A 13,747-nucleotide genomic window follows, 5' to 3' on the forward strand; every position below is an offset into this window, starting at 1 on the left:
AACCTGAGGCTGGCTTTTAGATTGTTCTATGGAATCCATTCATTTTTTTCTTCAGGGCACTAGTACCCAGATCCCCTGGAACTCACATGACTATGATGAGAACTTGGGGGAGACTATAAGGTCCTCCTCCAAGAGGCCAAGAACAGGAAACACCTGCCCATGGCAGAGAGAGTCAGAGGCCCAGAGAGACATTCTTATCCTGCAAAGAACTCAGTGGTAGGTGTCCAAACACTGAGGTAGTCTTGGAAGTGGAAAAACAGAGCCAATTCTTGAAAACCAAGGCTGAGTAGGGCATGTGGATGGAAAAGTACCCAAGGCAGATGGACAGGAAGGGGCTGAGCCGGAGGACAGGATGGAGCTGGAAGCCAGCCAAGAGCTGTCAGTGGAGGTGACAGGAGTTCTCTGTTCAATAGAGAGTTGTTTCTTACAAATTTCATTCTCCCACCCACACCAAAAACTGTGCTGCGTTTGTCCTGGCTCAACCTCCGCTTCAGATCTAGAACAAAGAATACATCTGAACTCTCCAAGCTCTAATGTGACACTGAGTTCTGTGTTTTGCTAAGTGATGCCAAGAAAAATAAATTTAAAAACAGGCTTCTACAACTGTCAAAATATCCAGCAGATTAAGAGGAACTGAGTGAGCTCTGCATCTTGTGCCCCATACCTAATACCCTATGTAGTGACTGTCACACCAGCACCTACTTCCCTGCTCTCCATGAGTCACCAGGGCACATTCCTTCTCCAACCTGTCCAAACTGTGGGACACGGATGTATTCGGGTTCTTTCCTTCCTTGGGAGGAGCTGTCATCTTCTCCCATGATGCATTAACTATAGCACCAACACCATGGAAAGGTTTTGCTTTTCCCTCCATGAGAGTGGGCCTCTTCCCCAGCTTTCTACTGCTGCTGTGGTGTGGGCCACCTGTTAGGTGATGTTTCAAAAGAATGCAGCACTACAGGAGAGCACAGGTAACTCAAGTCTCAGGTGCTGGGCCTGATTTCCTACTGGAACTCACACTGGTAGCTATTTGATTTTAATTAACATTACAATTTCTGCATTTCTGCCATGCTAGCTGCCCTTCAGGAGATCAATCAGTTTCGTATGTCTGTAGTCAGTAGACTACACACTCAGATAAAGAGCTTTTCTTCCATCTCATGAAGTTCAAGTGGGCAGTATCACAGAAGTCCTCTGAGACATCACTGGCTTATAGATTTGGTGGGGGACAACATTCTGCCTACCTGAGTCATACTGGATTAGATAGTGCCAACACATGCCTGTTTCCACCAACAGCAGCCACCTGTAACAGCCACGCTACATGTTTTGCTTCAAGTGGTCTTCCCCACAGCTCACAAGAACAAGCGGCATTGTCCCCATTCTTCGAGAGGAAGGAGTACAGGCCCAGAGGAGCAAAAGGGTTTCCTGAGCCATACACCGCACAGCCAGTAAATGCTACAGCAGGGATTTCAGTCCAGATCACCCTTCACTCCACAGCCCACTGCTTCTCCAATAGGATTCCCACATGCCCTCAAGCGCTGAGATCCCCATCTTCAGGCAGACTGGCCTGAGCGCTCCTCCAGTTGGGATTTTCACACTGTAAAAGCGTTTGCCTCAGCTGTCAAGGATTGAGGTTGGGAGAACTACTAAGACAGGATCTCTCTCTCTCTCTCTCTCTCTCTCTCTCTCTCTCTCTGTCTCCCTCTCTCTCGCTCTCTGTGTGTGTGTTTATACAGGATCTCTCTCTGTCTCCTCTCTCTCTCTCTCTCTCTCTCTCTCTCTGTCTCCCTCTCTCTCACTCTCTCTGTGTGTGTGTTTATACAGGATCTCTCTCTCTGTCTCCTCTCTCTCTCTCTCTCTCTCTCTCTCTCTGTCTCCCTCTCTCTCACTCTCTCTGTGTGTGTGTTTATACAGGATCTCTCTCTCTCTCTCTGTCTCCCTCTCTCTCGCTCTCTGTGTGTGTGTGTGTTTATACAGGATCTCTCTCTCTGTCTCCTCTCTCTCTCTCTCTCTCTCTCTCTCTCTCTCTCTCTCTGTCTCCCCCCCATATGTTTATAAAGTATATATAAGATAAAACTGTATTGGTTACTTTTCTCATTGCTGTAACAGTATACCTGACAGCAACAACTTAAGGAAGGAAGGATTTATTCTGGCTCCTGGATCAGGTGGGGATGGCCAGGTGGCAGGTGGGGATGGCCAGGTGGCAGGCAGCTCCGTGGTGACAGGAAAATGAGGCAGTTGGTTAGTCAGGTTGGCAGTTGGGGGCAGAGAAAGGAGCATGCCAGTACTCTGCTCATTTCCCCCCTTTTTTTCCTTTGTATTCATTCCACAAGTCCACATTCAGAGTGGATCTTTCCTCCTTAGTTAAACCTCTCTGGGAATTCCCTCACAGACACACCCAAAGGTATGTTTCATTAACACCTTAAGTGTCTACTAATCCAATTAAGTCTGTGTCAAAATTGACCATTCACAGAAGTCTTTTTATAATGGGAAAAGGGTGTGTATTTGTAGAAAGCATTAGAAACAATTAGAAACAAAGCAAGAGAAAAACAGAAAACGAACACTCCTGAGCAGATAAACATCAGTGACAATAAAAATAAAACTAATAGAGGTTGAGTGATGCTCAAGAAGAGAGGGTTGGTTAGGAGGGGTCTTCTTGGGGGCTGGACATAACCTATGTCTTGACCAGGGTGGTAGTTACAGGGTACTGGGTGCAAAGATCACCGAACAAGATCATGTCATGTATGTAACAGTTCAGCAAAAATGAAGAAACCATGTAAAATGAAATACAAGTTCGAGTTCCTCATTTTCAACTAAATATATATCTCTGTTTGCCATCAGATTAGTGTAAGAGGCCTAATATGAGTTAGAAATGTAATAGCTAAATTATTTGATATAGTCTGTGAAATTGTGCTCCCAAGAGAAACTATACTTCCTGTACCATAAACAATGTTGGAATCATCAAGCAGCTCACCCATGCCATTCAGCAGCTCTGTGGGCCACCCTTACCTATCCTGCAGAAGTCTGGGCACGTGTCAAAAAAGTCTCATTTCAACGGTCAGAATGTGAAGTCTGATATATTAATCCACATTTCAGTTCGACACAAGACGTACATCCTGCTCACACCTGACCTGTTCCAAACCAGGAAACCTGGACAGGAGACCTCGTCTGCTCTCTCCACCCCAACTTTACCCACTGGCTGTGGCTTCAGATGCTCAGGATGAGGTTCCAGGAAAGAAGAGTCTGGTGTGATGTGCAGGTGGAACCTAGTCTTGGCCTCCTCTGGGTCTGACGGAAGGACAGTGGTTAGCTAGCTTCTGTAGAAGCATGTTGGTGTGGGGGCGGTGGTGGTTGAAAACCACTTTGCTGGGCACTTCAGACCAGCTCCCCTGACTCAGGCAATACCTGGCCTCCTGTAAGTCACTTTCAACTTCAACTCCCCTAGGCCCTGAGGTGCTGGTGTTCACGTTACCCAGACTCTCTCTGTGGGGATTACATCACTCCTCTGGGCGGTGGACAGTCCTCTTGGGCAGGGGCAGGGCTGAACTGAATTCCCTGCAGTTTTACTTGGCCTACGGTGTAGAGAGGGAGCCTGTGTGCTTGCATACACCTCTCCTCTCTTTGCCCATGGCATGTGGCTGGTGGCTTCCTTGAGGTGTCTCTTTTGCTGCTGATGTGAGGTAGCAGCATCTCTATTCCTTCCCTGTGTGACAGGGAACTGACTCTACCACCCTCCACTGACATCTCCTATGTTAACTTCCCACTAATGGGTAACTACAACTATGGGTGAATTGCTTTCAAGAGCTCCTTACTCATCCTCCTTGGGCAGCCCAGCAACAGCCCTTAAGCATATGCAGGCTTCACGTCCTCTATACCTCCTCCTGAAGGTCTGGGGCAATGGGAAAGATCCAGTGGAATAGCTTGTTGCATAGAATTGCACTAAGCACAATGCTGGGAGCGGCCCTTTCCTTTCTATGATGGGAAGCTCCTTAAGGCAGAGACCACGTGGATCCTGTCACTCATACCTACTCCAGTGTGCAGCTCTTATTAGCTGTGCTCAGCCCTCACTGGATGCATGAAAGGTGCATCTCTTCCATCCTTAGCAGAAAGATACTGAATCACAAATGTCCATTTTGCACTTCATGCTTAATTCAAAGTGGTCTTTAAGTTCTGTCACATCTTTGATCTGAGCACTTCAGGGTCCCAGTCTCTCTGTCTAGTTCTCCTTGTAGGCTGCTAGCCAGCATTGAGTCCAGGAAGGCCTGACAGGGGTCAGTAAAGGACTGTACATGGCTCTGAGCCAATAAAGTAAAGAAGGGCCTGACTTTACCTTGCAAAAATGGAATGAATTCTACAAACTTTGCGTGCTGAAAACTTCAGTTTGATACAACTTAAAAGCAGAATACTAGGAACCAAAGCATCAAATGACAGAGGGCAAAATATTTTGTGACTCAGGCTGAGAAATCTCTCCCTTACCAGATACCAGGTTATTTCTGGGCCTCAAGTAGCACCATGATGTCCAGCTCAGGGGACTGTGGGTGCCAAAGTAGATGGATGCCTCTATAGAGTTCCACTTACAGAGGAGACCCAAGAAAGGGACCCCTCAAGGTTGATCTAGTTCAGCTGCTGGGCTGTAGATGCTAGGTGGAAGGGATGCTGCCTGGCAGATGAGAGAGGAGGGAAGTCCTGGTTCACATGGTCAAATCATGCAGTTTGCAAATGTGAAAGAGCAGATGTTGGTAACACATGTGGCTGCTTGTCTCCATATGTCTCCCCTGTGTCTTCCCTTCCTAGTTTCTAAGTCTCAAAGATTCTACCTGTAGAGCACCAGGAGATGGTTTACAAGTGTAATGACTTAAAAGGTAACTTAAACATGAAATCCTTGAAAGTCAATGCTGAAACTCCTGAATTACCTGAGCATGCTTGGAGACCCAGTGACGAAGGACATTCAGGACTCGATTGGTGGCTGTTCTCCGTATGATAAACTCTTTGTCACATGTTCTGTCTGTATTGTTAAATCCTTAGGAGGAAAAGAAACACACATTGTAGTTAAGGCCAGTCCCCAAGGACTGGAAAAGGTCACTTATTTTAGGACTTTGGTTAATGAAACTCACAAATGCTACATCTTGGCAAAGAGGAGAGAGTAGCTATAGATTTGTGAATTCTGCTCGCTTATTAGACTCTCACAGTGAGTCTTCTGCACGGTTACAGGTACAATTACATGAAGAAAGCACACATTTATTAAAGGCCACTGATGAAAGCTAATGCTGTGCTAATGAAACTTCCATTTATGCCTGTCATGCTCTACAATACAAAGCCAAGAAGGAATTTTAACAAAGGTTGGAGCCAGCATGAATGTATACCTTTGCCACAAACTTATTATGCAACCAATAACATTTTGAACATTTGTAGATGGATCTTGGCTCTCAAATGATGTAGATACTTTATTGCGCATGCCTAAACTGACAAGCAATGTAGCCTGATTCTTGAAAACAGATAGTCTAAAGTTACTAAAAGTATTGATTCAAATGTCACCACAAAAAGTGATAAATGAGATAATAGATTTGTTGGTTATTTGATTTAATCACTCCACAGTGAAGTATCAAAGCATCTTATTATATCCTGTAAGTAGATAATATATATGCAATTATTGTTTGTCAGCTGAAAATAAAATAACTAAAAACAAAAAGACTATCTGGATTGAAATTGCTTTTCTCTGACTCAGACAAATTATATCATTTGTCTGGTGACTATTTTCTGATATCCCTCATAAATGTTCTTGTCTCAAGGAGTTCTTATAGAACTATGCTTGTTAACACAAGCTAAGTCTTTGAACAGTACCTAGCAATAGCAAGAGCTCAATAAATATGAGTTATTACTATAAGTCAGTATCCTTTTCTTTTTCACAAGAGATGAACTTCAGAACCTTGCACAATCTAGGCAAATGTTCTACCACCAAGCTATATCCCCAGCTCTGGTCCAGTCTCTTTGAGTTCCTCTATACAGCCCATGTCACTCCCTTAGTCACCTTTTCACTATCAAGAAGACATTATAGGGGCTGGAGAGATGGCTTAGCTGTTGGGAGTGCTAGCTGCTCTTACAGAGGACATGGGTTTCAATTCCCAACATCCATCTGTAACTCCAGTTCCAGGGCATCTGACACCCTCTTCTGACCTCATCGGGCATTGCACGACACGGGTGCACTTGCGTGCAGGTAATACACTCATACACATAAAAAATAAAGAAAAAGAAAACATTTTAAAACTTAGCGAGGCGTGGTAGTGTACGCCTTTGATCCCAGCACTTAGAAAGCAGAAGCAGATGGATCTCTGTGAGTTCAAGGACAGTATGGTCTACAAGCTCTGTCTCAAAGATACAAAAATAAAATTAAATTTAAAAAATTATATCTTTTAAAAAATATTCTGTATTAAATTCTCAAAAAATAAAAAATTCATAAAAATTGAAAAGCATTCTGTCATCCAATCATAATTAAGCAATAAATTTCCTTTGAAAATTAATACTTCTCATTGGGAGTGGTAGTGTATGTCTTTAATCCCAGCACTTTGGAGGCGGAGGCAGTTAGATCTCTGTGAGATCAAGATCAGACTGGTCTATACAGCAAGTTTCACGACAGTTAGGGCTACAGGGAGACCCTGTCTCAAATACAACAAACCAGCAACAACAAAAACAAACAAACAAACCCCCAAAAAGGGAACATTAATACTTCATGGACTGGTGATGTAACCTAGTATTAAAGCATTTACCTGATATGTCAAATATCCAAGGTTCCAGGCCCAGTTCTGCAATAACAACTCTTCCTCAGAGACGTCCATAAGCATTGATTCCATTTTCTTGTTTCCTACTATCTCTACATCCCACTCCAAGCTTCTTACTCCCTCTCCCCACCAAGACAGCCCTATCATCGAGATCCTCCATGACCAAGTCTATAATCTTTCCTTAGGAAATGTATCACCTAAGTGACCACCCATAACCAATAACTCACTTACATTCCCCTAATCCCATCTAAGTTCCAGACCAATGTATCCAAACCATCCTGATATTTTTCCTCTTGGCTATTTCAAACGGATCTCAAGCTCAGTATAATAAGAAAACGCAAGGCCTTTCCCCCAAACTCTGTCTTTGTTTTAGTAAAGAAACACTGCCATTTATCAAGGTAGGTAAGCCTGAAGCTTGTCTGTTTCTCCCTAGCTACAAAGTCAAAATCAGGATTAATCCCAGCAGTGATCTCCTGGTCTATCCCCCCTTGTCTCCTTCCCAGTCTGGCATCCCAGGAGTTTAAGATCTTTTCAAAGGACAAATAGAATGTGTCATAGCAGCATTTAAGGCCCTTCAGTGGTTCTTACAAGAAGTTCAAAAGCCCTTAACATAGACTGCAAGATCGCTCAGGGTTTGGTCCTCTAGGCTTTTTCTGGAACCATATTTTTCTATTTTACCTTCTATTTCTCCACCCTTCTGAATCTTCATGATCCCTAGGCCTTTGAACAGACTGTTTCATAAGGAAATAATTAGTCACTGAAAGCCAGTCACCCCTTCCCCAGGAGCGTCCTTCCTAGCCAGAACAGGATAAATTTGCCAGTAGATCTCATAACAACATACACATTTACTCTATGGCACTGATTGTATTTTCTACTTTATACTCGTCTATGTAATTTTATGATCAATATTTTGTCCTTCACGAAGATGGGAGTCTAGTAGGTTTAGCTGAACTCAAGTGTCTATCTATCATAAAGCACATGTTGTACATCATTATACATATGTGTTATTTATTTTTATTTGTGTGAGTGCCTTGTGGAACAGGCCTGTGTGTGGATGAACCTGTGCATGTGTATGTTGAAGCCAGAAATCAATGTTGGGAGTTCTCCTCTGTCACTATCTACCTTATTGTTTGTTTGTTGTTGTTGTTGTTTTGGTGTTTTGGTGTTTTTGAGACAGGGTCTCCCTGTAGTCCCAGCTGGCCTGGAACTCACTACGTAGGCCAGGCTGGCCTCAGACTCACAGAGATCTGCCTGCCTCTGCCTCCTGAGTGCTGGGATTAAAGGCCAGCTCTACTTTATTGTTTTTAATGCATGCTCTCTCATCGGACCTTGAGTCTTCCAGATCCACTTGTCTCTGTCCCCCACTACCATGCCTAGCTTTTATGTGGGTGCTGGGGATCTGAACTCAGGTTAATGTATGTATTTAGTGGATAAATGAAAGTCCAGATACTACGCTCTTCCTAAGTATTTTTGAATGACAGTATGTATATAAGAATGATTGTCTGGATCATTGAAAGAAAGTCATCAAATATGACAAAGTTAACTGGACAAAATAAATCTCTAAACTTCCAAAGAGCAGAAGTCCCTTCTCTTTCTTCTTTGAATGTAGACAGACATCTTCTACCCACCAGCAGACATTTAAAATTCTGTCAGAGGATGGTGATAATATGCTCTTGGCAAACTAGATATACCATAAAAAGTTTTTTATTGAGAACCTGGAAATTCTGAGTAAAATGTTACAAATATTGCAAGTAGCTATCTGAGTTTATAAGAAGGTTCTCTAAAGTCAAATATACAGAATGATCTGAAAATCTGAGGCAAGTCCCTGAGTGGAGCTGGCTGCATGAGCAGGAAGGAGAACTTTCTAGCTGTAATCTGGAGATTATACCATCCATGTAGTTCAAGGGAAGAAGTGTCAGGAAGATCGAGTGGTCATTACTCCACAGGAGGGAACTTATGCCTAGTATTGTAAACCTGCAGGGAACTCATGGTTGGGAGTGGGGGCGTAGGCCCTAGGGGAGAACTTACTGTGATTAATTTGCTAAATGAACAAAGTATCAAACTGTCTTCTAAGTACTTAGCTATATACCCACAGATTAGGACAGCTCTCAACCCTCATCAGAAAAGCTTCATTTGGCAGTGGGTGGCAGTTAATGCAGAAACTCTCAATTGGTCAAAACTCAGAGAATGAGTGACTGTGGAGCATTCAGCTCTAAATAGACATTTTCCACACCTTCCCAGCCCCCATCCCTCCCACTTCTCCATCCTCCAACTCTCCTACTACTCAAGGCTGAAGTACCATTGCAGAAGAGGTAGTAGAAAGTTTGTTAAAACCAGAGATCAGGGAAGAATGATCAGTGTCTTCTGGATTTGACGTGGCCATTGCACTCATGAATTCATAGTGGCTGTGGTTGCCTACACAAACCCTCACAAGATCAAGCCAGTTAACATCCCATCATGGATGGGAGAAAGGCACATGAGCGCATATCCTGTCCCATCCCCCCCCCCCCCCCCCCCCCGCCGAGCTCAGGAGCTATTATTGGCAATTGATGGCTATTTGGAGAGAGAGAGTCATGTTTTTCTTTAAGGGTATAGGCCTGCCCTGATAGGTTGGTTGCCCATACTCCAATGGATGGCCTACACCCATGTGAGCAGCATTAATTGGACTCATTAGGCTTAAAGGGGGGGTGGCGCATTGGGCTGGAGAGATGACTCAGCAGATAAGAGTACTAGCTGCTCTTGCAGAGGACCCAGGTTCCATTCCCAGCACCCACATTTCAGCTAACAACCATCCCTAACTCCAGTTCCAGGGAATTTGATGCCCTCATTTGACCTCTGTGGGCATTGCATGACCCAGGTGCACTGACGTACATGCAGGCAATACACTCAGATACACAGAATAAAAATAATAAAATTTTTTTAAAGGGTATGAAGCTGGGGGGGGTGTAGCGGAGGTCTCTGAGAAGAGTTGGAGGGAAGTGAGTGAGAGTGGATATAATTAAAATGCATTTTATATACATATATGAAATTCTCAAAGAATTTTTAAAAATCTTTAAAGGTTGGGAACTGAGACTCCCACATAAAGCTGGAACTATTAAGGGGCTGTCCTCTGACAATCTACGAGCAAAAAGACAACTGAGATCTTGCCTACAGCTAGGGGTTTAACTCAGTGGTTCAGTGCTTGCCTAATATGGGCACAATTCTGGATTTAATCCTCTACATTCCTGCCCTTCAGAAGAAAGAAACTTGCTTGCCTGTATACAGATCCCAGTGGGGTCTAGAATGGGGTGAGGCTCCCTGAAAACTGATTACTGCAAGCCCAGGACTGAAGCTCAGACTGGATCACTATCGCATGTCTTTCCTTGATGAGAAGATACCACAAGGTGGTCCAGGCTAGTGACAGTCCTGTGGATCCCAGCCATGGTACTGAAGGCGCCTCTCTGCAGGAGCACACGCATGCTCAGTCTCAGTCTGTACTGGATTACTATTAACAAAACCCCTGAAGAAAAACTCACAATCCACAATTGAAAAACATTAAAATAATCCACCAAAAACAAGGATCAAGAGGCATACAGAACAGGAATCCACCATGCCTCACTCCACACGTTCACCCCTAAGAATTACTACTAAGAAGTATCATGTCTGGAATACTGTCACCCAGACACTGATATCTTGCCAAACTATGGACCCTTTCTGGTTTCAGGCACTGGTTGAACTGGAAAATTAGGGCAAACCAACTCATTGAGAAAACTTTAAGAGCCAAATCACCGAATGTCCTAGTTTGCTTTTTAGTTGCTGCAATAAAATATCCTGGATTTATTTCCACAATTCAGGATTATAGCTCATCACTGAGGAGGCATAAATACAGAAGGAACTTGAAGCAGCCCATCAAGAGCAGACGTGCAGGCTTGTGCTAAGCTCACTTTCCCCTTTTTAATACAGTCCATGACAAAAACCTAGGGAATGGTGCCACCCACAGTGTGTGGGTCTTCCTACTTTAATTATCATAATCAAGATTCCCCTACAGACATGCCCACAGGCCAACCTAATCTAGACAATCCTTCATTGAGACTCCCTTCCCAGGTGATTACAGATTGTGTCCAACTAACAATGAAAACTAAGCATTATACCATATGTGTGAATTTAAAATTGAGTATTGGGACTGGAGAGATGGCTCAGTGAATAAGAACACTGACTGTTCTTGCAGAAGACCCGGGTTCAAATACCAGCACCCACATGGCAGCTAACAACTGTCTATAGCTCCAGTTCCAGGGGATCTGACAGTCTCTTCTGTCCTCCTCAGGCATTGCACAATACGGGTGCTCTTATCTATATGCAGGCAATTACATGCATACACATACAACAAAAATAATAAATAAAACATTGTTAATGCTGTAATGAAATGCTTCTAATCATGTGGTTATTAAATAATTCAAAAAAAAAAACTCTAAGATTTAACTGTATGATCCTTTCCCCCACGGTAATCCTTGTGGAGTACTGCATCCCTTGTAGCCACCCATGTAATTAGATCATCCACTCTTTTGTAAAGGTATCTTGGCTCAAGCATCTGTCCATCTTTCACCTTTATCCACGGTAGACACTCAACTGTTTTTTTTCTTAGCAAGCACTGAATCATTTCCAATGAAAACTGTTCAAATGTTTCTGCAGCTATTGAGATTATATATCAGAATAAAGGTCATTCTTGCATTATGCTACCATAACTATTTAAAACCTATTACAACAGAAAATACATCAAATAAGAAGAGAGGCAAGGGACTGAAAAGGAGGAAAATTTATACTTTATTATTTAAATGCAATGATACACAGACCAACTTTACTGCCCATTTTGTAAGTAGGAAGTAGAAAAATGGTGATATGGAAATGAAGCTGTGCCTAAGATGATTATGGGGAGTCTAGTTACAACCAGCCTGAGGCTACCTGAGGAAAACTTGCAAAAGAAGGAACTCTTGAACATGGTACAGTATTTCAGTATCAACAGCGTGGTCCACGGCACTGTTTTTAATGCCAACAAAGCATTTTAAGCCAAGATTTAACTTGATAAGGAACGTTAGATAGAATCAAGAAGAGTCAGTGATTTTGACCTATATGATGCATGAAGGTGGATGACCTGGGAGGAAAAGCAAGTGTGAACTGTTGGTTGTTTTATTGTTCTTGTAGGAATGGTTTCTGGTCAGCTTAATAAACAGGCTTAGTGAATGAGTGTATTAAAATCATTTTAATGATTCCAAAAGTGGGAATGATTCTTCGTGAGCTAAGAATAAGGTCAATTCAGTGAGGTACCACTTTCCACTTCATACAAATGAATACAATCTGTCCAGCAGCATCAATGTTATCAGGGTGATTTAGTTTACTACGAATTCTTCTAAAAGTGTGATGACAAAAATGTGCAACCGGTTTGTACTCTTAGTATTGAATTGTATTCCTGGGGCTGCTGCCATGGAGCATTATTAATATTTATTCCTGGTCTGTGCCAGGCACTATGCAAGAAACTTTATGTGTGGGTTATAATATAACTCTGTTATCCGAGGACAGTAATGACAATTGTTCACCATGTGGCCAAGTGCTGCATTTCTATCATAAGTTATGTGACTTATTTACCAATAAGAGCCACTGCATAGGAAAGATGCTGTTATCTCCACTTATGGATGAATAACAAAACCAGAGAGATTAAGAAAGTGACAAAGATCCCCAAACTAGTAAGAGTCAGAACCAGGCTTTGGGCTCAGGTTTATCTATTTTCAAACCTAGAGCACCTTTAATCACATCTCACTTCCTAAAGCCAGAGGTTTAGTCTTAAATTTATTTTACAAATAGGTGAAATAACTCTTAAAGCTACAAGAGAAGATGTTATTTGGATATGTTGGGAAAGCAAATGTTTTCCTTTTACTTCTCTTGTAATTGTTGACAAGGAATAGCATAGCCCACTAGAAAAAGATCTATTTCATGTTGAGCAGATTTTAAAACAAACATTTAGTTATCTAACCAGAATTTAAATTTCCTCAAAATGCTCTCTTTTGACTAGGAATAAAAGGATCATATCTCAACATAATAAATGTTATATATGACAAATCTATAGCCAACATCATACTAAATAGGGTAAAGCTCAAAGCACTTCTACTAAAATAAAAAACAAGACCAAGATGTCTACTTTTTCTGCGTTTATTTGAAATAGTATCAAAGACTTGGGTATAACAATAAAACAAGAAAAAGAAATAAGAGAAGAAGAAGTCATCATATTTCTATTTGCAGATGATATGATTTTCCACATAAAAGACCCTAAAGACTCCACCAGAAAACTCTTATATCTGATAAACACTTTCAGTAAGTTACAAGATGCAAAATTGACATGCAAAAACCAGTAGTCTGTAGCAAACATGCTCATAAAGACATAGGGATAGAATCCCATTCACAGCTTTCACAAAGCAAATAAAAACCTTGGAAGAAACATAACCCAGGAGTAAAAGCCCTCTACAATGAAAACTTTAAAATGCTGGAGAAAGAGATTAAGGTGGACACTACATGATGGAAAATGGTCCCATGCTCACGGATTAGAATTAATGTTGAGGAAATGCCTATACAACCAAAAGCAATCTATAGATCTAATGCAATCACTTCAAAGTTCCAGTGCTATTATTCACAGAAATAGAAAAACCAATCTTTTTTTTATTTAATTTTTTTTTAATTTTTTTTTTACAATTAAAGTTACAGTTTTAACAATATACAAAATATTACAGTAATTCAGATTTTTTGGCATAATGATTACAGATTTGATAAATACATTTTATATCACATAATAGCGATGAGGATTATACAAAAGCTATTAAAACAATTATGAGAATAAATTCTATTGTCACTTAAGTATCTAAAGCTATTTTCCTTTGCGTTCTTCCAGAATGATTTGTTCTTATTCTTTACCTTAATTTGAGGGACTTCAAGAAGATACTTGTTTTTTTTTT

At 41.8% G+C, this 13,747-nt stretch overlaps 1 protein-coding gene across 7 annotated transcripts in view; it reads right to left on the minus strand.

Annotated features, from left to right (window-relative positions):
• Positions 1–13,747, minus strand: part of Rasgrf2 (Ras protein specific guanine nucleotide releasing factor 2) — a 260,937-nt gene that overhangs the window by 36,894 nt on the left and 210,296 nt on the right. For all 7 annotated transcript variants that reach the window (XM_029556207.1, XM_029556206.1, XM_029556209.1 and 4 more), the window contains one exon: positions 4,908–5,014. In XM_029556207.1, the coding sequence (XP_029412067.1) occupies positions 4,908–5,014 (107 nt within the window). The remainder of the gene's footprint in view (positions 1–4,907; positions 5,015–13,747) is intronic.

The sequence above is a fragment of the Nannospalax galili genome, unplaced genomic scaffold (assembly GCF_000622305.1).
Source record: "Nannospalax galili isolate Female #2095 unplaced genomic scaffold, S.galili_v1.0 scaffold45, whole genome shotgun sequence".
Taxonomy (NCBI): domain Eukaryota; kingdom Metazoa; phylum Chordata; class Mammalia; order Rodentia; family Spalacidae; genus Nannospalax; species Nannospalax galili.